A 23,545-nucleotide genomic window follows, 5' to 3' on the forward strand; every position below is an offset into this window, starting at 1 on the left:
AAATTGCCTAGTTGCTTACCTGGGGTAAGTTTAATGAAGCTTTCTGGGAGGTTTTCTGAATGCTTGTGGGTATCCTGAAACCTTTTCTTTTTAACAGTGCTCCCCCTTTGATATGGGGTCAGAAGACCTCCAGGGAGTGAGGTAGAACTTAGGAGCAAGAAGTTGTGGGGTTCTGCCAGGTGGCTGACACGTTGCTCCAGCTGAGCTTATTAATGACTCTTGCTGGGCTGGAAATTTGTCAGGCCTTCCTAGAGCAAAAGCCTGACTTATTTCTCCTTTAGACAAAAGTGTGAAACAACTAGTGAGTTACTCTTTCTGAGAGGAAAACTGACTTATATGAGAATTAGAAAATGCAGTGGAATGAGAGGAAAGTGGTTAAGACACTTAAATGCTCAGCAGTTTTTACTCTTGCCCCTTTATACCTTAAGGCATTGAAAGCAGTCATTTTTATTTTCAGTTCCTCTTGTTTTTATACTAGGTTGATGTTGAAATGTCTGAACATGGGAAGAAAAACACAAAGCTCCTCCCCACAGCAAAGAAAACAAAATCAGCCARGGCTGGCCTGCAGTTCCCTGTGGGTCGTGTCTACAGGCTGCTTAAGAGAGGGAACTATGCTGAGAGGATAGGTCCTGGTGCTGCCATCTACCTGGCTGCAGTGCTGGAGTACCTGAGCGCGGAGATCCTGGAGCTGGCGGGAAATGCTGCACGGGAGAACAAGAAAGCCAGGATCCTGCCACGACACATCCAGCTGGCTGTGAGAAATGACGAAGAGCTGAACAAGCTGTTTGCTTGTGTGACCATCGCCCAAGGAGGGGTTATACCTAATGTTCTTCCTCAGCTTGTTCCTAAGAAGTCCATGTCGCTGAAACCACGATGCAAAGGTGTCCAGTCGCAGGAATTCTAGCCACTGCCATGATGCTGTGCTGGAGCAACASTGGCTTTCTCCACAGCTCAGTTTGTAATGTGTGTTGGCATTTTTGGTATAAATTCACTTGTGTGTATGCCTGAAAAGTTGCCGAAGAGAGCTGTTAGTGAGGTTTCCCTATATATGCCCTTTAAAAGCAGAGTGGGGAGGGAGACCCAACAGAGTACTCTTATGGTTAAATAAGTGTGCAGAAGACTCATGTCTATCTTCTTCCCCCTTTCTTTTATATAACTAGTGTTTCAAATAGAAGTTTGTCTTTAGAAGTGCAGTTATCTAAGGAAACCTGGTCTCTCTTTTTTTTTTCTCAAAGCTTGTGTTTGTGTGTACACAGCTGGGTTCTCCTTGATCTGTATGTGTAAATGATTGCTTCACCTGATGTCTGTGCCTTGGTGAGGTCTTAAGTGTRCTATCCAGTATAAGCAGATGTATCTGAGAAATTTAGACTGGGCTTCCTTGTAATGATGGTAAAGCTGTAAATCATCTTATCTTGCATTGGATGCTGGGGAAGGGTTGTACTGTAACTTCTTTGAAGGTCACCCAATGCATATTGAGCCACGGATGGTACTGGCACAGCCTTATGTGTTTCTGTGCTCATGGAGTGCAATCTGTGGACTCGTCTACAGACAGCATACAAACCTCATCAGTGTGTGAGCCTTAAACAAGTTCTAGAAACTTTTCTTATTAAGAATGAGTCCCAATTTAACTTCTACCTGTTTGGCAATGAGAATCTTCTTAGTTTCTCTGGGGCTTGTTTCATCAGGATCCAGCTCAAGCAAAGCTAGGTATCAAGAAGGCAAACCAGAAAGTCTTCTTTCCAGGACCATCCAAAACTTGTTGGGTTCTACATCCATGGCTGCTTGGAAAAGCTACCTAAGCACTATTGGGTTTACACTCTGAATTGCAGACACTGGTGTTGATCTGTTTGTTGTCCGGCAGAAGACTTTAACAGCTTCACCAGAAGAATACCAATTGAGTTCAAGAACTATACATTACTGAGTTCAAGAATTATACATATTATACACTGTAAGTGTAATAGGTGTTTCAGTTATTCCATATATAGTAGACAATAGGAAGGCCTAGTGTCTGCTAGGTTCAGATATATTAATACAACCAGGTGGAAAGTTTATTTAGAGAATCATCTCAAGCCAGACTCCACCAGCAGAAGGTTTGAGATCCTCTGTTTCCAGTATCTGCCCCCTAGTCAGACATTTTGTGCTGCTTCTTTTTCTAGTGCAGCTCATAGATGTCTCCCTGGTTTTCCGGGCTTGTGGAACCTGGATTCATCTCTTTGTATAGGCAGGTTAGACAATTTAACTGAAGGGCAAGAAGCCAGGAATGAGGAATCACAGGATTGCAGCTAGAGGACTTTCTGTAAGTGGACCCCCTAGCATGTGCATAAGCTGCAAATGTCTGCTAGCTGGGAGGGTGCAAGAAAGCAAACGGAGGCCAGTCTGTTGGTAAGTCCCAGTGTAACTAGCTGCTATGAGCACTGGAAGTAAGTGGTTTATAGTGTGGATAGCAGATGAGTATTGTTTTGAGGGCAGCTTTAAGATCAGCCATTGCTGTTCGTGTAAGCACAGCTAGCCATGGCCAGAAATCTAGAGGGTGAAATGGTGCTGACCTGTACTGTAAACCTAAYCCTCAGTCTTGGAAAGTAACAGCAGCTCCAGCTCCTTAGGGGACTGCTGGATGTTTTTCTACAGTAGTTTCAGTCAACATCAATAATGGGAACCGTGTTTTAGAAAAACTGTTCCTTGTTTCCTGTCAGGCTGATGGTTACATTTCACGCTGTGTCAGCTCAGAGGCTGGCTCACAGCCCGCTGGCCCTTGCGGGCCAGCCACCCCACAACCCAAGTGCCCTGGCTGCCCCATCAGCTCATGCAGCTCCCACACTGYGCTGCTTGCTGCTGCATCAACACAGCTGCTCATGGGGCCTGCTGAAAGCCAAGCTGCTAAACTGACACATGTTAAAAATAACCGGAGTTGAAACGTGAGCTGGTGCCTTAGCTGAAGTAGGCAAGGAGGTGTACTGAACACTCCTATGGAAATCCTATTGAGAAGGGGATAGTAGGGGAGAGTTTGACCCCCAGCCACAATCCTGCTGCAGAGAAAGCAAAGCTTGGCCTTGACTTGTGCAAGGGGTTGCCCCTAGCTTGGGGAACTGCATGAACTGTGCTGGGACATGAGTGGCCACTCCTGCCTGGAGCACAGGCCTGACACCAGCTCAGAGGGAGAGCAGCCAGCACCTGTGGTGCTGTGCTGTCTCTCTGTCTTTATTGCCAGATAACCAATGCAATGCATCTTATTAAGCTCATCTAGCTCTAGCAGCAAGTTTATGTAGGCTTAAGTATGACTGCAGGGCAGCCAGCAAACTTGAGGCATCCTGTTGCCCCAGGAGCAGCAAGCTCAGGAAGATGTGGTCTATCAGAGCTAAGTGTTCGGTGTGAACTGTGGGGTCTGTAGCTCACATCTGCCAAGCTGCGAGGACCAGTTTGGAGGCTGGTAATTCAAAGGGCTGTCTGGGGAGAGACATCACCTTTGGTAGAGGCTCACCAGTGCTGCTTTGCCAAGAGGCAGCATGGAGGGGAAGGATCTGAAACCCCAGAGGAGAGGGGCATGCCCTTAGATGAGCCAGAAGTGTTGCAGGAGTGACCTCCAGGCAGACATGGCAGCTTCCTTAAGTCCTTACAGCAGTCAGGAGCAGGAACCTGTTTCCTGGCTAAACTCATTTCTCTGTCCATTAAATGGTCTTCATTCATCACATGCCAGTGGCCTTTGGCAGGAGTGAACAGACAAGAATGAACCTGGGGACTGCTGGGATGGGAAGGGGGCAGGTACAGCTCTGGGAAGAGACTTGGGGAAAGAGCATCCCTGGAGCCTGCAGGAGTCCCCAGCAACCACCATACAGCTCCATGATGGTTATGGCTGACCTATGTACACCTTGCTTCCTGAAAAATACCTTTCCTGTTCTCTCCGTGCTCGCTAACATAGCTTTTCTGTTGTACTTCTAAATGTAAAACCATCAGTGCATTCATTCCTGCACTTTTGTGATGTCTCAAGACAGTTACAGAGATGTTGCCAGAGGCTAAGACATTAATTTGGGGAAACTCTTGTTAATTCCTCCAGTACTTTCTCCTGCAGCTGTGAAGCCTATCTTCTTTTTCTTTTAAAGATGTGTGTACTTACAACATTGTGTGCTTCAAAAGGGTACTTCTTATCTTAGATAAAAAATCATTGTCAATTTAAAAACACAATAAAATACATATTTGGTCTTCTAGCATCTAAYTAGTACTGTTCATTGTCAGGCTGTGCAATACATACCCAAAATAAGTAACTTGATAACATGTGAAGCATATAGTTTGCAAAGGCTCTGCTAGCGGCTGGGTGAGACTTTGCTCCTTCTTCCCCCACAGCTGACAGTTTGACTTCTTTCTTGGTCTCTATTCCTCAGCTCTCCTTGGTGTCATAACTTGCATACTTCCTTGACTTCAGGGGGCAAATTGCTTATTAAATAGCTAATGTTTATTGAATGTTTTGAGGCTGTTAAGTGTTAGAAATGTGGGAAATTATTGTTTTGTTTATACAAGTAGCTCATTAGACTGCCAGACAAGGGGTTATATAATGAGAGTGTGTGGGAGCAAATGAAACAACTGTTTCCAGGACTGCAGTGAAAACTGTGTTCTCTCCAGCTTCATCAAACTATGTTGCTTTCTTCTTAGTGCTGGGTATAGCATCTGTGAGGATATTTTTGCCAGTAATATCATGATGGGGTTTTCTTAATTGTTCTGCCCAGGAAAGACAAGTTCACTTAAACTCAGTTAGCAACCACTTTACCATTTATTATGTCAGTATCCACTTGGCCCTTGAGGAGAGGAGTCAGTCATATTCTTAGAAATGCTTAACCAATGAACCGGTAAAAGGTACAAGCAGGCCCTGCATTATCTGTGTGGTCTGATCTCCCTTGAAGGCAAGGAATGGGGGATTTGGTCACTGGCTGTGTGAGAATTTAGATGGAATTTAAATGCATTTGTGCAAGTGAGAGACTCAAAAGAGCATTCACTGCATAGACTTGCAAGTGGCATCCTTTGCCAGAGTGCATGCTCTAAGGGGCCACGCTAAGGAAGGTGCATACATGTTCTCAGATGCTTCCTGATCCGGGAGTACCTCTCTTCTTCCTAAGCACCAGAACTTAGGCATCTTTCTACCAGTAGGTGTTTTCTGAAGTAGGCTAAGGCTCAGTTTGGCTGATGTTCTTTCTTTTGGACTCACTGCTGTCACCCTCTCAGCCCAAGGAGTCAAAGCTCACAGCTCCAAGAAAACAACCCCTGGAGCCTGTGGGCTCTTCTGTCAGGAAGGAGCCTTATCCCAGCACTTTGTTTTATGCCTCTTCTTGAATCCAGGGTTCTGYCCAGCCATCAGAGTACTTGCGGCAGCTGAAGGTACCATGCAGAACCAGCACAGCAGTGGGAAAAGGGAGCCTGACTTTGTTAGTCAGTGGTTAGGTAAGTCAGTGGGATACTGACATCTTTTCTTTTATGTCCAACCCTGATGTGGTCTCAGCTCGTGGCTCTGCTTCTAGGTACTGTACCACATAGTGAAAAAATGGCAGAGTAATAGGCCTACTTTCCACAGTACAGAATATAGACAAGAGAAATGCAAGTTAGTAACCTGAAAATAGCTGTCCTTCAGCTAGATCAGAGGAAAAATTTCTCATTTTTCTCCTTGCAGTATGCACTGTATCCAGGGCACTGTTTAAACTGGAATTAATGACACAAGCAAGCAGTGATGGACTGTTTCGAGCAGTCACAACATTTGGCTGATTTTTTTTTTTTTTTTTTTTTTTTTTTTTTTGAAACTCAACTATTGAAGAGTCTTTCAGATGTGCATAGAAGACAGTGAAGACTGCTGCTTGAACCAGGAAACAGACTTTTTTTTGTATGAGCTCCTCTATTCATTTAAACATCATGCAGTTACTTGATGAGGCTTAAATAATACTTCGCTAGCTGAATTCACGGAGGAAAGCACATGCTGCTGTAAGGGAACTCAAACGTAGCCCATGCATCTGTGGAGGAAACATTAAGCATCTGTCATACAAACCAGTCCTTCTCCTTCCTCAAGTTTTAACATCCCTCCTCATTTCAAATTTAGTTTTTCTTTTCTGATCTCTTCTATCATGGTTGTTGTAACTCATCAGCTAACTCACCTGGGACCTAACCCACCTCTTTAGGGTAATACATACATGTAGCCCACTCACTGGGACAAAATTCAGTAATAAATCCAGGAAGCTTTCCTCAGAGCTTCCTATTTACCAATCTGGGAACTTTTTTTTTATGTGACTGCATGGGTCTGATTTTCCTCTGACTAAACCACTATGACTTTGGTGTAATTCTCTTTGGTTCAATGGAGATACACTGGTGTGAAACTAACTTGACACACAAATCATGGCTTATCTCTGGCTGAGCACTTTTATTGTGCCCTTGATTCTCGTTTCCCTCATGGACATAAATGAGTCTTTCATGAGAAAACAAAGGGTACAATAATATATTATTGTAAAATAATATATTTTTAAACAACTGAGTGCCTCCCTGTCATTTAATCCTGCCAATTAAAGCATTCTTCCAAGAAATCAGATATATGCATTGGGGCTACTCCCATCTTTAATTGTTTCTCTGTGAAGAGTACTCTCTTCTTCAGAAGGGTTTAGTCTTTCTTCCGCTGAAATCATGGCAAAAGATCCAGAAAATGGTGAAACCTTGTCTTCTCCTTTAACCGAGATTATAAATTCAGTACTGGACTGTGATAGAAATGAGTACATAAGTTATCCAGAAAAATTGAGGGGTCTGTATGTACTCCCCCTCCCATCTCTTGTAATCCACAGGAGCAGATCTGTTCCCTCCCTTGCCTGCATCAGGTCCCCAGTGCCAGGGCAAATGGAGGAGGAAGGGCTAAAGTAGAAGTTGCCTTGAGAAATGATGGTGAAGTGGAGAAGAACTATGAAATGGGAGAAAGGAGATGGCAATAGTGGTGTAAAAACAGAAAGAGAGCTGTAGAAGGTGAAGGAAAGGGTGGCATAAACATTGCTGGGAAAATGAAAGTAAAATTTATTGTGTGAAGCAACATTTGGTGATAGAATAAAATAAAACAAAGAATCGTTTCCTTTGTGGTAGAAACTACTGATTGATGTTCTCCAGTTTCTCTTACAAAGGTTTTCAAGCAAGATGAATGTCAGGGCACTCTCTGGCCATTTGGGCTGCGCGTTTATACCTGCATGTGCCATTACCTACTCTACAGGATCACTGATATTTTTCCAGGCTTATTCTTTTTTCCAGTGTACTTGTTAAAAGTTAATGTAGCTCATTAAGTTTAGTACCAGCCCTGGTAGGGGCCACCAACAGATATAATGTCTGCTACTGAAGAGCAAATGAATACAGTTATGATCCTACATTGCTGTCTCCTAACACATCAGCAGAGAAATGATAGCTTTTCAGAAACCTGGGGATACAACAATGACAAAAGTTTTTCCATTACAAGTGATATTAATCTGAACAGGAGGAATGCAGAGCCTGGTTTTGCAAAACATTTAAATATGCCTTGAAGAATACTTAAACATTTACTGGAGCAGGGCTAATCACACTGATAAATAATGATTCTTTTTAAAAGGCAGAAAGACCCTCTTACTTAAGTGTGAATTTAAATTTAAGGATTAATTCTCTCACTTAAACATAAGATAAACTTCACAGAAAAATCTTACTAGTTSATTACAATAATTAATATCATTGTTTAATCTAGACATAGTGATTGTGAATGCATTCAGACAAATACCCAGATCATCATCTTTTGGCTTCCTTGGGAGGACTGTTTTTTCATCAGGCTGAATAACAGTCAATCTTTAGGATTTCAAAGTTATTTCTGAATAGAAATTAACTGGGTATCACAGCAGATCTTTGAGGCTGATAAGTAACCATACCCTTGTTTCACAAATGGGGCATGCTTAAATTTATACATATGCGTAAGCTCCTGTTCAACAAACCGCTTGTAAGTATGGAAATTATACACTTAACTGGTTCACTGAAATAAGATTATGGGTATAAATCAGGAAGGCCAGAACTATCACTCAGACATCCACTTTCCAGTTTTATGCACTAACTACTCAGCTGCCTTACTCCTTTCAGTTTTTGGCCTTTCTCTTAAGAAAACAAAGTTTTTGGCATCAAGCTGCTTGCTTGCTTGTCCTTATGTCTTCATCTACTAACTTCTGAATCTGCYGACCAGTTCTAGGCAAATACGATGGAGTGCTGAAACCATGATGTGCTTCCTTCTAGTTTCATGGAAACAGGTAGCTGTGTAAAAGAAAGGGACCCTATGAGTGCCCTGACTGGAGGACAGCATTAAAAGCTACAGCATGAAATTATACTAATGAAATGATAATGAAAACTGTCTTTTATTGAACACAATATAGGAGATCCTCCTTGAAGCACAAATCTGAAAGAACTTCCCTGGTCCTGCTGAACATGGATATGTTCATATACTTTTTTCAAATAAGACATTAATTGGGCAGTAGTCTTGCAAGTGACTAGTTCTTTCCTATCCCATGCTACAGATTTCAGCTCGTATCTAGTCAGCTGTAGCTGAGGCTGGTACGTGACTTAGTTGTAAAGCAAGGCAATGAAAAATTTCAAAACACAGCTCCTCTGGCAGCTCTCATTACCAGTGCTGCAGAACACGTTTATCCTGATGTAGCATTATTTTCCTAACTCAGTTGTGGTAGGGTGCAATTGTCTGTCAAGGAAAATGGATGTTTTCAATAACACCTGTTAGAAAATGTGCGTATATGGTACTCCACAATTCAGTGAAATTGTGGGCAGATGGAAAACATGGAAATGAAATGATGCCTGGAAAAGCTCTTTTTCTTTTACCTGTCTAGAGGATTGATCTTGGTGATGGATGTATCAGTTTTGTAGAGTGSCTGCAGCTCACTCTGTGCTGAGATTTGTGTGTTATATGTTTGCCCTTCTGTGTCACCCCGTTCTTTTTAAGGAAAGGAAAAATCCCACATTTTGGCCTCAGATGGATTTGTCCAGCCAAGTACAAAAGATACGTAAAGTCTTAACTCATTCATTACTTGAGTTAGGAGCAAAACAAGCACAGTACACCAGTGGCCACTGCATGGCAGTAATGTGTCACTAATACACACCAAGAGCCGGGTAGGTTCAGGAATGCCTCTAGTTTTATAATCACAAATTTGATATTAGCATTGCCCTCTGCTGACCAGTCCCAATATTGCACTGCCAAACCATCCCGTTTTCTTGAAAAACAAATATATGCTCTATTTTGGTGCACCAGCAGTTACAAAGTAATGACTTTTGGTTGTTTTAGTGCTCACTAAATACACATAGTCAAGTAGCTGTGGAACTTGAGGAGAAAACATGATATAAGACTACAAAGTTGTAAATAAAGACTAAACTTTTTTTTTGGTGTTTATTTACATAGCACACCATACTCTCAGGTCTAGTCCATGGGCATTTCATACTGCCCATCAGGGCACGTGGCTGTGGAAAGTCCTTTTACTCAGGAGTCGTGAGAGGAAACATGAACCTGGATCCCACAAGGAATTAGATTCCCAGATTTTGTTACTCTTCTGATGGCTCACACATAATTGTTGATCCTTAATGCTGTGATGCCAGTTCATGTGTGTTCTGTATTTTTGCCTTTTTTAAAGAAATCGTGAATTATATTTAGGTTTGTTATATTCCGCTATTGTAAGTTTAGGCAGCTGTACTCCAGCAACATTTAGTTATGTGCGTGCCTCCCTCTCATGCAGTAATTCAGCAGGCAATATCTGAATTGCTGTATAGAAACCCCTGAGCACAGAAGCTTTATGGTAAAGATGTTCAAAACTTTTTCTTTCAAGTTTGCAGTCTGTTCTCCTTCAGACTTTCACTCTTGATTTCTCAGCAGGTTTAAGGGTGGTAGATAGATGGTATTTGGTGTATGAAGTTCTTTCCCCTAGAGAAATGTCAAATTTTTAGATGATGACTCATGACCAGTTATGAAATCAGTCATATTTTTGCTTCTTTACTGTGGAAAAAGTAGATCCAGAAATGACTGCAGAAGCAGACTTGATGGCTGCTTCTAACTGTTCAGTGGAATATCTGTCATGCCACTTATATCCATCACTGAGAGATATCAGTGATAAATGTATGGATTAAGATCAGTTTATACATGCTCAGTGGTCCAGCCATGTCAAGCATATGCTTTTGCCCTGTTTAATAAGGTAAGGAGAGAGGTTACAATTGCAATGCGTGAGTTGCCTGGAATGGAAAAGCAAGACAAGTCTTTAGAACAGTCTCCGCATGAGCATCCATCTCAGCTGCCAGCAGAGACCCTGCAGTCATTGTTTTATTCTAATACCGCAGCAAAGGAGTCGACATTTTCTTGCTGTATTTAGAAAAATGAGCATATCCATCTTGTAGCAGAAGTTCACTCCATAGCCTCACATACAGTAGTAAAGCTGGAAGAGGATACTGGCAGCTTTTGGCCAGCCTGTCAAGAAGTTGTGTAACTTCTGCTGAATTGGTTATGTTAAGCAAATGGCTTTAAATCTACAGAAGGTAGATTTAAATTGCTGCAGCTACTTCTGTCACATCACCTGCTGAGGATTATGGAGATGAGACAAGCAGTCAGCTGCTGCATTTTTATTTCCTAGATGGTATTTCATGTCATACGTACACGACTGTTATCTCACTGGCCATTGGTTAGTCCTCATTGCCCTTCATCTGAGTCCTTTTGTTGTGTTGTCAAAGGACTCTGGTTTGTGTACAGTTTGAGTTCACACATCACAAACTAGCTTTTCCATTTTTTCTGTAATCCATATGCTTCCTTTTCCATGTTGGAATATTTTCTCTCATCATGCACAAGTGTTCCAGAAGACACTGACCTTCCCAGAGCTTCCCTGTAGCTCTGGATAAGTGCAGTGTTGGGAGTGAGGTACCACTTGTCACAGTTGTTAGTAACATGAGATAAAAATATGCGAAGTATAAGTGCTGAGCTCTTTAAGATCAAAGCTTCCACTTCTTCAGAAGTAGCCAGAGCAACTTCTATCTAAAGTACAACAGATACTCAAGAAAACAATGCTATTACTCTTTCTGTAAATGAAACATATTTATGAATAAACATTGCACCATAATGTGACGCTGAAGAGAAAAATGCTGCTTGTACTTATTTCAGACTGGGACTTTTGTAACTTACAGTCCAAGTCAGGTTTCAGTCCTTCTTGAGAATTGTATCACTAAGAAAAGATAACTGTGCCTATAAATCAGTGCTTCTTTCTCCTTAGTGTCAGATATAATGTGAATCTTTCTTCATTTTAAGCTTACTGCTTCTGGGCACTATCTTCCATGGGCATGGGGATCACATTGTTCCTCTCCTTTTTGCCACAACCTTTAAAGTACAAACAACGGATTTTATCATTCCTCTCTTCAAACTTTCCTTTGCCTTGCTAACCAACCCCACTTCATTCAGCCTACCACCTTTCCTTAACTTCCGCCTTTCCTCTCTGCTGGGCTCTCTCCTGTAGGCCYCCTCTTTCTTCTTCAGTGCTACTCTGTATGTGAAGTCTTCCCTATAATGAGTAGAGTGTGATGCCTCCCATGTCGTAGTCTTTACAGCTTTTTATTCATTCCACATTATATTTCTCTGTTTTCCCCAATGCCGTGTTATTTGACTATTTGCAGTTAGCCAGCCCCTTTTCTGCAAAGGTGCCATTGATTTTTCTTCGGTATGTATAATACCATACCCCCATCCTTAGTGAGCTGTACATATTTTTTCTAGATGTATCTTTGCCCAGACCCTTCTGCATGCTGACCCTGTTCTCCAGTGCTTGCAGTCCCCCCCCCCCAGCTTCCTGCTGCCTGTAGATTTAGTACATGTGGGAGCCAATGCTAGCACAGTCGGCAGGACCCCACACAATAAATTTTGACAAAGAAGCTCCAGTATCAAATTAATACTATTTATTGCTTTAGTTCTGCCCCAACCTGTTCACAGCTTCAGTTCAGCAAAGTCCTTCTTTGCTGCTAAAAGGCCAGTCCTGCATACTTTCAGCAAGAAAAATTCACACCTTGAAGTCTGTGAGTCCTACCTGACCCAAGGCTATGGGAGAAAGTCTGTACAACGCATTTCCCCTTCTGCATAAGGGGTAGGAATAGAGCAAGGCCTGTGAGTACCAGGAGGTTACCCAGGTTTCTTCTCTTTGCTCCGTGCACTGGCTCCTTTGTGGGCAGCCTGTAGCGAGGCTGCGTAGCACTCGACGCCCCCCGCCAGCAGGTGCATCTCCAGGCTCCTCGCCACATGCTCTGCTGAGCAATGCCTTGTGAAGGGGGCTGGTTAGCCGAAGCTCAGACAGTTCAGGCTTTTAACACAGGAGGTCCTGGGCCAGTCGGAAGTGATTTTCAAGGTAAATTAGGCGGCATGAAGTTGTGTGCTCCTCAGCGTGCCTGCCTTCCCTAGAGCTGGCAGAGCTGTCTCTAAGTGCACACTCTAATCTCTGGCAACTAGTTTCTGGAGCTGATTAAGTCTTATAAAAACAAATTCCTCTTTGCAGTTTAAATATATTGCCTCTTGGTGTAATTGAATCTCTCTCGTTGCTCCTTTTTATTACAAGTGAATGGGTAAGCATTGGATTTACTCTTCTAAGCACACTGATTACTTTGTATACCCTGTCATGTCCCTTTTTATTTGTCTCTCCTCTTGCTGGCACTGGCAGCAGAGCTGTCAATCCATTTTCTCACAGAAATTTTTCTAGGCTTCTAATTGTTGTTGTCACCTGTGTGGGGGCTCCTGCCAGATTTCTGCTACGGATTTTGAAGTGGGATGTTCAGAAAGAGATTTAGGCCGAGCATGACCTTTACATTTCAATATTATTAGTCTCTCCTATTCTGCAGGTGACATTTCTTGTTTTGATTGGTACTCCAGGGAGGAAAGGTTTCCACTGAGCAGTGAACAAAGTTGTCCCATGCATTTTCCAGAGAAGTTGCAATTACTATAGAAATATAGCTGAGGAATCTAAGTTATTTCCTCACCTGATAATTACCACAAGTTCATCAGTTTTATTTGACAGGTTTTGAGGCTCAAAGGAATCTATAGATGTTGTTCTTGAAACCTGTTGTGGGTGGAGAGAGCCACTGTCCACTGTGGGAGCACAGCAGGAGTTGCCCATAGTGCAGTACTTATGCAGAACTGAGCAAAATTGATGCTGTGTCCTCCAGTGTGACACAGGCCAGAAGTGCCATTGCTGTGCTTTTGTATCATTATCTTGTATTTATTTGCATTGCTGCAGTGCATTCCCATAACTTGTATTTGGCTTAGCTGTTTCTTCCAGAAGGGCACCCCAGCTGACTTCAAATACTTCAAGTGATGGAGAAGTCAGCCTTCCCTTTGGTAGCTTTTCCGCTGGCTAATCACTTCCACTGAGTTTTGACAGCACAGAGATCAATGGCAACAGTGTGGCCCTGAGGGCACTAATAGGTCTTAACKGCCCTGAGCAGCCTCCCTTGGGACCCCCACCCATGCACCCTCTGCCTGTGGCTCAGGAGCTCCAGTCAAGCCCCGGCCTGGGCCTTCAGTCGTGGCCTGATCCTGCTCAGATGYTGTGAGACTGTGCTGTGGCTGGCATGGGCACTGCCTCTGCTGCGGTCTCTCGCGGCTCCCGGCTCATCCACCCTCACAGAGCAGCCCCGCTTGTGCTGCTCTYTGACAAGCAGCATGCCTAACAGTTCCTGGCTGCCATTTCTGCGCCTTGCCATAACTCATCGCCCTCTCAGCAGTGCCAGCACCATGGCTGGCGATGCTGCAGGCACAGTTTCCTGATATAACTAAGCCACACTTGAGCTTAGAGCCTGATGCAGGGAGCAGACCTGCTCCCCCTTTGCCCAGGGCTCCCTTGGCACTCGAGTCCATCAGACTCCTGACATGACATTTCAGAGCCCAAACAGCCAAAATGATTCCCTTCTCTGGGAGGAGGCGAAGCAGGGTTTGGTTTGGTGTTTGAGGTTTGTTCTCCTGTGGTGGCTGGCTGTAGCCAGAGGAGCGCCTGTGCCAGCAGTGTCRCTGCCGATGAGGTCAGGGAGGGGTGTTGCAGCAGGGGAAGACAGCACCACTTCTTTCAAAGACAGTGAATCATTAGTCTGTTGTATCAATAGCATGAAATCATACCTATGTTACAGAATAATTCAAGCTCATCAGGACCTCAGGAGGTCTCTAGTCCAATCCCAAGCAGCAATTCAGACCAGGTTGCTCAGGGCTTTGTCCAGTCGGGTGTTGAACACCTCCAAGGATGGAGGCGGCACAGCCTCTCAGGGCAACCTGCTGCATTGCCTTCCTGTCCTCTGAGTGGAAAATTTTCTCCTTATATTCAGCCTGAAATTCCCGTTTCAACCTCTGCCTGCTGTCTCTCGCCCTCCCGCCATGCCCTGCTGAGAGAAGCCCGGCTCCTTGATGACTCCTCATAGGTGCTGGGGGGGCTGTTCGGTGTCCCTGAAGCTGTCCCTTCCCCAGGGAAGCCCAGCTCCCATAGCCTCTCAGGGGGCAAGTGCTCCAGCCCTGACTGCTTTGGTGGCTGTCCACTGAACTTGCTCTAAGTAATCTCTCTCTTTCATGCGCTGGGGGGCCCAAACCTGGACACAGGTTTCTGTCAGTAGAGACACACTGTCTCTACTGGCCAAACTCCTTTTAATAGAGCCCAGATCAGGAACTTACCCAGTTAAAAACACACACACAAAACCACACATTTTTTCAGTGTTGTTTTTTTAAAGACAGATGTGTTCCCGCATCTGGTTCATGCAGAGCAGTGCCAGCATAACTGAGATGCACCAAGCCATGGTACAGGACTGAGCAACCAAGGAGGGAAGGGGGGGCTGAAGAAGGGCTTGAGCAACTACTGGGGAATCGCAACCCTGCGTGCATCCACCAGGCAGGCTTCCTATGCCAGACCCGGGTTTTTATTGTATTAAAAGCCCTTCTCTTCCTAAGAAAGTAGCTGCTTAACACCTTGTGTTTTCTTCCCATAAATGTCTCCACCTATTGAAAACAAATCACCCCACTCCCTAGGGTGCAAACACCAATGGCTGCACCACAGACTTAAATTCATGATTTCGGTAAAAGGTGCAGACGTTCAGATCATCTCTCATGATTCATTTCTACTTTATGACATCCAGTAAGGCAAGGCTGAAAAAATACTTCATCTCATCAAAGAGTGCCAGTATGTAACAGTGGTACTTGATCTACCCTCTTCAAAGTTCTTTGGATTCATCATACTAAACCCCTTTTTATTCAAATTAATTATTTGAAATAAGAATTAATTCATTAAAATATCCATGATAATTTCCATATCTTATCACACTGTTTGAGATGTATATTCTGAAAGCCTAGGAAAAGATATTATCTTGTGAAAAGGGCAGACTTATCATCATGACCCTATTAAAGAGGAAATCATAAATGGAAAATGCACCACTGGAAGTATTAAAAAGTTACCTGTATTCATTTGAATGATTTCCTTTGAACACATTTGGAACCAGACAATGGTATATTACAGCCCAATGAAGTCTAGTACCCGCTACAACAAAAAAAGGACAACAAAAAGAACTAATGATTGCAAATTTATTACATGGACCAGTAAATTCCAGACAACTGAGTCACATAATAGACAAACTGTCCAACAGGAAATTTCTTTTCTTTGTATAAAGCAAGTCATCAGTCTGGTAAATGGACCCACRAACTTCATACTTCATGATATTCTGAAACAAATTAACAAAATGATATAGTTTATGTTAAGGTGTGGATCTGAATGTGATGCTGTATTCAGTGTGGTCATTCCCAAAGTTAGAAATGAAATAGTCTGAAGCTCTAGCTCCAGAAGATTAAGACAGGTGACATTTTGAAAGTTTGGGTAAGTAAGTGCCCAGATCTGTTATTTGTACTTGCACATGAATCCTTCCTCCTCACACAGCTCTCCTCTCTCTACCATGCCCTACCTCACTGTGCTTCTTTTTAGAGGGCTGAAGGCACAGGGTTCATCTTGCAGCCCAGTTACCTCAGGGCACTGAACTGTGGATAAAATTTATAACTATATGTAAGGCTAGAGCATCATTATAGATTAATGGTTTCCACACTAGCACTTAAATGAGATTTATTTGGTAACATGGCAGTCCTGATGTTACCAGAGTACTTCACACAAAGCATTTGGATGTGAATTTACTCTGTTGTTGAACTGTTTTGCTGAAAAGCTATAGGAAYGCTCTCTGTTTGTCTGTTTGGCTTCTTTTTGGGGCTGTCAGCTCACACTTCCAGTTACTCAGACTAACAAATCTGGGAGCACTAGGGACATGTGGTTTCATCCATTCTGTGTATACCATCCCATGAAGCACTCAACCACTTTTCATACTAGTTTTGAAACATTTTCCACACACATCTGGGCCTAACAACATAAGAACAACTATCCTGGCTCAGACCAAAGATCCATCTAGTTGCACATCTTCCTTTTGGCAGTGGGAAATGATGGATGCCCAGGCCAGCGCCTAAGACCAGGGCACACATGTAGCAATGCTGCTCCACAGYATTCTCCCAGTGTCTGGTTCCTGTCTTTCTAAAATGGTTTAATCTTGAACATACAGCAAATGTGTTCTTTACTTGTCAGTTTTCCATGCAAAGTTTCTTTGCTATCCTTCTGTCTCAAAAAGCAACCCTTTCAGTTGGCCGTCAAAGCAATTCTGATGTTGCAGATAGGAAAGAATGATTTTTTATTTTGGGGGGGTTTGAATGACTGGAAGAAGAGAAACTGAAAGAGGGGACATATGCATGGTCTTGCCCATTTTCCCATTAAAGCTCACTAAGACCTTAAATAGACCCTTGCTAAGGTGGATATGTAAGAGCTAGGTGATATTATCAGAACTCACTGTCCTCCTTCCTTGCATCTCCACCCTTGCTCTTTATAGTCAGTATTTACGCAAAACAAGGTCCTAATCCTGATATGAGCATGACTCCCATCTGCATGCAGAGATCTGTATTAATGACTTCTCATGCAGCATTAGGGTACTGTACGTCTCTAGGAACAGAGATGAGACCACATACTTATCACCATTAAGGACCTGGTAAGCTTTTGTACTCCAGGTACAATTTAGGCACTCTAAAAAAAAAAGGATTGTTTTTAAATTTTACCATTTCTGTTCCATCTCTGTCGCTCTTTAGAGGATGAAAGCTCCTCCTTAATGAGCCTCTTCTAAAGAACAAAGAGAAAAAAAGCCTTTTGCCAAAAGTGTACACCGTAAGCCTCCTAGCATGAAAGACAGCACCTCTGCTCAGACAGCTCTCAGTGACCATATGAAACATCCATGAGGGAATCTAGGTTTGTAACACAATACTGCTCTGCAACCCTTTCTGTCACAAGGATCACTATTACTGACAAAACAAAACAAATTCTTGCAGCTTTTGGATGGCCTACTCACCACTGCCTTCAATAGTTCTTCCATTTCGAGGCTGAAAAATATAATTAGATGATCATACAGAGGTACTGGACACCAGATTCATAAGCACACCAAAATACATCTCCTATCATGCAGATAGAGCACCTAACAAGGGTGCAGCAGCATTTCCTACAAGGGGACAACATGTCAAATACCAGGGGGATCCATGCAGGGTGGGTTTGCCTTTGAAGCTGGGAAATCTTTGCACAGCCTCTGACCTGACAGCTAAACAGTCTGACTTTAATTATTCTCATTAAATAGCTTGGTCCTGATTCATCAAGGTACTAAGTAGATACTTAAAAAAGAGCATATAAATGCCATGACTGAAAGTACCTGCCCAGACATGTTTGAAATTGAACTAAAATTTAAATGACAGTTGAACTGGGACTCTGGTTACCTGTCAGGACCTCCTTTTTAATAATTTTTTTGATGTGCTGAAGATGTTAATAAAAATTAGTTTGGTCTTAATCACATACTGTGTCTATACAGGCATATCCTGCATTAGAACATGCCATAGTTCAGCAAGCCAATGGGTGAAAATTCAGCGAAAGATGATGTCCATAATTTTGCTTTGGCTTTTCATCCTGTTATACAGTGCACCATTGCTTACTAACCAGACCTATCAGATCATGTTAACACTCAGTTCATGCATATTTTTTATCTGGTGAATTTAGTACCTGTGCATGTTGGCAGTCTCAGAGATACAAGCCACATATTACTTCCTATCTTTCAATGGTCTGGCTCAAGATACAACATTTGCAGAGTTATCTCTCCAAATGAAAAATGTTTAATCCATTACTACCCCAGATCTCATTATCTCAAGGTCTTTTATTTGAACCAGAGCTTTCTAAGCAACGGCTCCCAAAGCTTTCAAGCAAGGGATATTTAGCATCTACTCAAAACGGAGGCAACAAGAACTTGTGAAGGCAAACAGTTGCTCATATATGGATATATAATATTGTCTGTTATTCAGAATTTTAAAAGGAAAAGATTCAGATACCCTGAAAAGGAAAAAGGGCTGTCCCAGAGTCCCATGTCTATCCTGTAAAATAAAACACAAACTTTTAACAAAGTATTTTAAACTCAATTCCATAGATCTGTTGACAAGTTCCAGTGTCATTCCATAAGAATATTAATAATTCAGGGCCTTTTTTGGCAGCATGTAAACAACTAGATGTTGCTAGTCCCCAGTGCCAATTCATTTGGAATGCTGATTAAAAATCAATACCCAAAAGGCATTGTCAAGAAATATCCTTTCTGTCTGGTGTAAATATATTAAATTACAATACTTCAAGATTCACAGGCTTTAGAAAATGTATAAAAGGAAGCTTTACGCATGGTGGATTGCTTTGCAGAAGCAGGGTCAGTACAGCTCTCTTCTCAACCATTTCAAAAAACAAGCTGACTAAAATAAAGCAGCAGAATAGGGGAAGGGCCATGCTACCCTGCTCACTGCCACTTGCTTGGTGTCACATTTTTACATACCTTCTTTGTAAACTCTGCTGCAGCAATCTGTGATTCCTGCAAGGTGACAGTGTACATTAATCAAGATGCTGTCATTTCTTTGGTTACAATAATTCTCTACCACTGGTTAAGTCGCTCCAATGCATGCAAGAAAAGATAGTATACATATCACAGACAGCTATGAGAACAGCAACAGCAAATGGACCTGTTTAAAGACTTATTTTAAATCCTACTTTAACCAGCTTTAGCTCATCGTTCCACACGCTTTCGTTGCCGTAAAGCAAAGTGCAGTCATGCTCTGGAGGATGAAGCAGAGCTCGAGCTGAGGAGAGCACAGAAGCATCATCCATCAGGTCCAAGTTATACTGATGGCTCTTCTCTTGTTAAAATGTGGCTGCTCTCCACCTTTCAGGTTGCCCTTGGTTTTTAACCCAGTCATGACCGCTGCTCCTAAGCTCTGCCTCTGCAATGTGCCTTCTCCAGGGAATCGCTCATTTGCCTACTCAGGAACAGAAACTTTTGCCATGACTTTGCTGGGAGCAGGCCGAGCTTGGTGTCTAGGGAAGCCCTGAGCCTGCGGTGCGATACACCCGAGCAGCTCCTGCAAGGCTCAGGAGCCTCCCCGGGAGCCTCTTGGCTCATGGCATGGCCATCCTGCGCTGCCTGCGCCTGGCCTGGCCCTGGCAGGAGAGCCCCGGGAGCCGCTGTGGSAGGTGCACCAGCGAACGGGTTTCGTTATCTGGGGCGGGCTTGAAAAACTGGCATCTGTAATGAGCAAGGATGTGAAGACAGAGGGGGAGAACATGGGCAAAGGATGTGGATGGGAAGCTGGAGAGAAGGAATATAGAAAGAAAGAGGGAGTCAGGATTTGGGGTATGAGACAGAGGTGACTAATGTAACTGAATTTAGACACTTAGTTCCTTTTGATTCCTCTGAAAACACCATCCCCAAGATTTACCAAAAGATTAGAAATCAAAACTAAGTATTCTGTTTAGTTCTCTCAAAAGATTAAGGAGTTCTCCAGATGGTGTTCAAGCCCTATTCATGTCAAAATTTCTGTTGACTTTGACTTTCATGGTGCTAAGGCATCATTCCCCCCATTACAACACAATCTACCTTCTCTAATCTATAACTGATTCAATCAAAATTGAAAAAAAAGAACCCACAAATATAGAATCATGTAGAAAGTGCAGGTCCAGCTGAAGTCAATAGTATATCATAGTATATCATCATTTCATTGGTAGCACTATATATAGACTCATGTTTGCAGTGTGTTCCCAAGATTCCTTGTGGGCTGAGGAAGCGTAACTTCGTGTTGTAACAGATTGGAACAGCTGGGCAAAAAATAGCATTTTTTGCATAGCTCTTTTTCCCCATCCCACATTTAGATTTGATCTGCCATTTAATCAGACCACACCTGGAAATCCTACCATAAGTGACTATCCAGCAGATATTTCATGAGATCCAGCTCACAACCTTGAGGACTCATAKCACAGGGTGAATTTTTGGCAAAGTTAGTAACTACACTACTAACCAGGAATAAGGTTCCACTCAAAGTTACTGGATGATTTTGGATGTTCCCTAGTTAGCTAAGCTGTAGAAGCAGAGGGGTCAATACTGAACTCAACACACTTACTAGATATTTGAGACTGTAGTACTAGGATTTGTATAATAAACTTTAGTATTGTAGAGTTTTCTAGCTATTTTAGGAAAATATGCTTGGAATTATAATAAGCTAAAGACACTGGCAGGAAGAGATAATGAAATACATTTCAAAATGCTTTCTATTATTGTCTTGAAAGCTTTCCTTGTGATTTGAGAAAACAGAGGATTCAAAAGCTCTACAACTGTATTGGCCTTTTCAGCTGAGGACAATCATATCTAAGAAAACCAGTGTGCATTTTATCGGAAAGGTTCTTGATTAACTGGTGATGATAGGAAAGTGCTGTAAAGCAAAACTGACATTGGGCCAGGACCTAATGTGACTGATCGAGAAGGAAGAGTCTTCAATACCTTGTAGACTTAAGCTTTTGGTTCTGATTCAGGAGCACTGAACCTAAGCACAAATGGAGTACTAAAATCAGTAAAGCAATTTATATACTTTCATATTCAGCATGATCTTAAGTACCCTGTTGAACCAATATTGTGTATTTTGTTAGCATATTTAATCCTGTATTATTCAAAAGTGAGGATTAGGTTAAAATACTGACCCCAGTTGTAAGTGGATGTGTTGCTTCTGGAGCTCTGAACTGGTGAAATAAAAACTTCATAAGAACAGCAATTTGATATATAATTTAATAGAGTTAAGAATTACATGCAAACTACTACTGAGAATAAATGGTCTTTCATATACTTCCTGGTTACTCTCCTGTGTCTCCTAAACCATGATGATATTAGATTATACTCTATCATTTGGAGAGAAATGTTAGGAAGTTGGTTTTGGGAGGGCTGCTTTCTAGGTTTAAGGAGGGGATGCTTTTAAGCAGAAGAAGCAATTACACCTTACCTCATTTGTATGCATGCTGTTAAATATGGAATAACAGAGATCCAAAACAGTACTGGAGATCTGAAAAATCAAACAGTACTTTAATACACATTTGTTGATAGGATGCGATGTACACATTTTTACAGAAAACAGGCTTGATTCCTATCTCAGCACAATTTAAACTGAGCATGGTTTCACTAAAAGCACTGAGAGCAGGGTAAGACTTACTGAAGCTGTTATGAGATGAATAACTAAAATTTCCTATGAGGAAAATAGATATAATATTACTAATGTTGTCAATATAGTCTTGTGCTGTAAAGAGACTTTAATCAGTCTCTTATATTTAAAATACATTTTCCTGTGCTAAGTGTTTTAGAAATAGGTGGGGGTTTTGACATATTTTATCTACATTCATTTTCACCTATAATCATCTTGACCAATCAGTACTATAATATAAGCATCTATAACCATACACTAAAACAAATGTCAGAAGTTGTTCACTATATATTTGACTCAGAGCCCACTGTGTTTCACAGGGATGATTTTATCACTTCCAAAGAACTGGAAACAATTGTCCCTGTTGCACAGTTTTAAACACAACATATCTGGTCAGGAACATTTTTCATACAGCATATTAAAATCAGTATGGTCCAGTCATAAACTGGTAGGATAAGYGATCAAGTGCCAGATCTGTGCTGAAGTCAATTACAAGAGCTCTGTTGATAGGTTTTATCTCAGGACTCCAAAAGAGCAATGGAGAAAGGATAGTTAAACCAGCACTTCCCAAAAAGGGGGGCAAGTCCCAGGCTCACTTCCACAGGACAAGGATTTGCTTATGTAATTGATCACATTAGATAAGAAATAACCACAGCTTCAAAGGCAGTAGAACTTAAGACACCTGGAAAACTGGCTCTGGGAACTAGTTCACCAGTCGTGGTTTACAGAATTGAAATATTTCAGAAAAATAGCACAAAATGTTCAGCATTTCACAAGAACTGCTGATCCTACAAAGCTTTTCTCTACCCTTCCTGAAAATGACCCTTGGGCTTGGTGTTGAATGCAGTGGGGCTGCTTGGAGTTAGTCAGTTGCCTAAACTGCCTGCAAGCTCTGGGCCAGAGAGACCGCAGTGGAAACGAGCCATGAAGCCTCTCCCGGCTCCCCTCTCCTTCAGGCACCCTGGAGAAAACCCACCCACCAAGCACCGTGCCGCGGAGACGCAGGCAGGATCCTGCCTCTAACTCCCCCGTTACTCAACAGTACTTTTTCCGCCAGGGCCACCCCAGTGGTGGGAAGAAAAGCCCATTTGTCTGCCCGAGGGCTGCGCTGGCTCTGCAGGGGAGGAGAGCGCCTACACCAGCGAACTCGCTCTGCTCCCAGAGCGGCCAGCCCTGCAGAGGGGTCCTGGCCGCAGGCAGCCGCTGAGGCTGGTAGGGAGTGTTGAGCACGGCTGGGAAAGGCTCCGCTGATCAAACACATCATGCTGTCAGTTTACCTGGGGTTGATTAGACAGTTCCATCCACTGACTGAAACACAGCGCCAGTTGCTTAAAAAGTAAAGATTAGACATTAACAGTGGGCTTTCATACCTTGGGACCTGCATTTTAAGGCAGGGAGTTGAGATTCGTCAGCGATTGGCTTCTGCTAGCCCCAGTATCCCATCCTGCATACGGCTGGGCATCGTACTGCTGTGTGCATATGTCCCATCTACCTCTGCAGGCAGCAAAGGGGCTCAGCCTCTACTGTCGTGTCCACCCACCTAGCGATTTCCTAGCTTATTGCCCTCCTATGGGCACGTCTCATTTCCCAGCTTGCTTGGCCAGTCGGGACCGGAGAGGCTCTGCCCCACGCTTTAAACATGCATTGCCTTTGGGACGGCCRATAGGGAAAGAAGAAGAAGAAGAAAAAGAAAAAGACATACCTGACTTTTGGGAAGGTCCGCGCCGTCCAAGTGGCGAGAGAGCGGCTGGGGAAACCCTGCAGGGAACACAGGCTGCGGAGAGATGCAGACGGGCGCCCGCGGAGCCCGCACCCGACGGGGCGCCCGGCGGGGCCGCGGCAGCGCCGCTTGGGCGGAGACACCGCTTTTTAAGGTTTGGGGGCATTTTCCCCCCCCTCCCCGTCTTGCGGGGGGCTAGCCGCCCGGCGGGGACGTACCTG

General features: G+C 43.1%; 2 protein-coding genes across 2 annotated transcripts in view; one reads left to right on the forward strand and one right to left on the reverse strand.

Moving 5' to 3' along the window:
• The first annotated feature begins 484 nt into the window (after positions 1–484).
• LOC112966435 (histone H2A-beta, sperm-like) lies at positions 485–904 on the forward strand. The gene has a single exon (XM_026066539.1). The coding sequence runs from the start codon at positions 491–493 to the stop codon at positions 902–904; it is 414 nt and encodes a 137-aa protein (XP_025922324.1). The 5' UTR covers positions 485–490.
• A 10,393-nt stretch (positions 905–11,297) lies between these two features.
• NMS (neuromedin S) overlaps positions 11,298–23,545 on the reverse strand; it is a 13,687-nt gene continuing 1,439 nt past the window's right edge. The window contains exons 2-9 of the mRNA XM_026066397.1: positions 23,307–23,362; positions 22,882–22,932; positions 21,410–21,469; positions 18,925–18,960; positions 18,440–18,481; positions 17,422–17,452; positions 17,013–17,102; positions 11,298–11,365 (exon numbers count right to left, since the gene is read on the reverse strand). Of these exons, the coding sequence (XP_025922182.1) occupies positions 11,298–11,365; positions 17,013–17,102; positions 17,422–17,452; positions 18,440–18,481; positions 18,925–18,960; positions 21,410–21,469; positions 22,882–22,932; positions 23,307–23,362 (434 nt within the window). The remainder of the gene's footprint in view (positions 11,366–17,012; positions 17,103–17,421; positions 17,453–18,439; positions 18,482–18,924; positions 18,961–21,409; positions 21,470–22,881; positions 22,933–23,306; positions 23,363–23,545) is intronic.

This window comes from Apteryx rowi, unplaced genomic scaffold (genome assembly GCF_003343035.1).
Source record: "Apteryx rowi isolate R43461 unplaced genomic scaffold, aptRow1 scaffold_103, whole genome shotgun sequence".
In the NCBI taxonomy this organism is placed as follows: domain Eukaryota; kingdom Metazoa; phylum Chordata; class Aves; order Apterygiformes; family Apterygidae; genus Apteryx; species Apteryx rowi.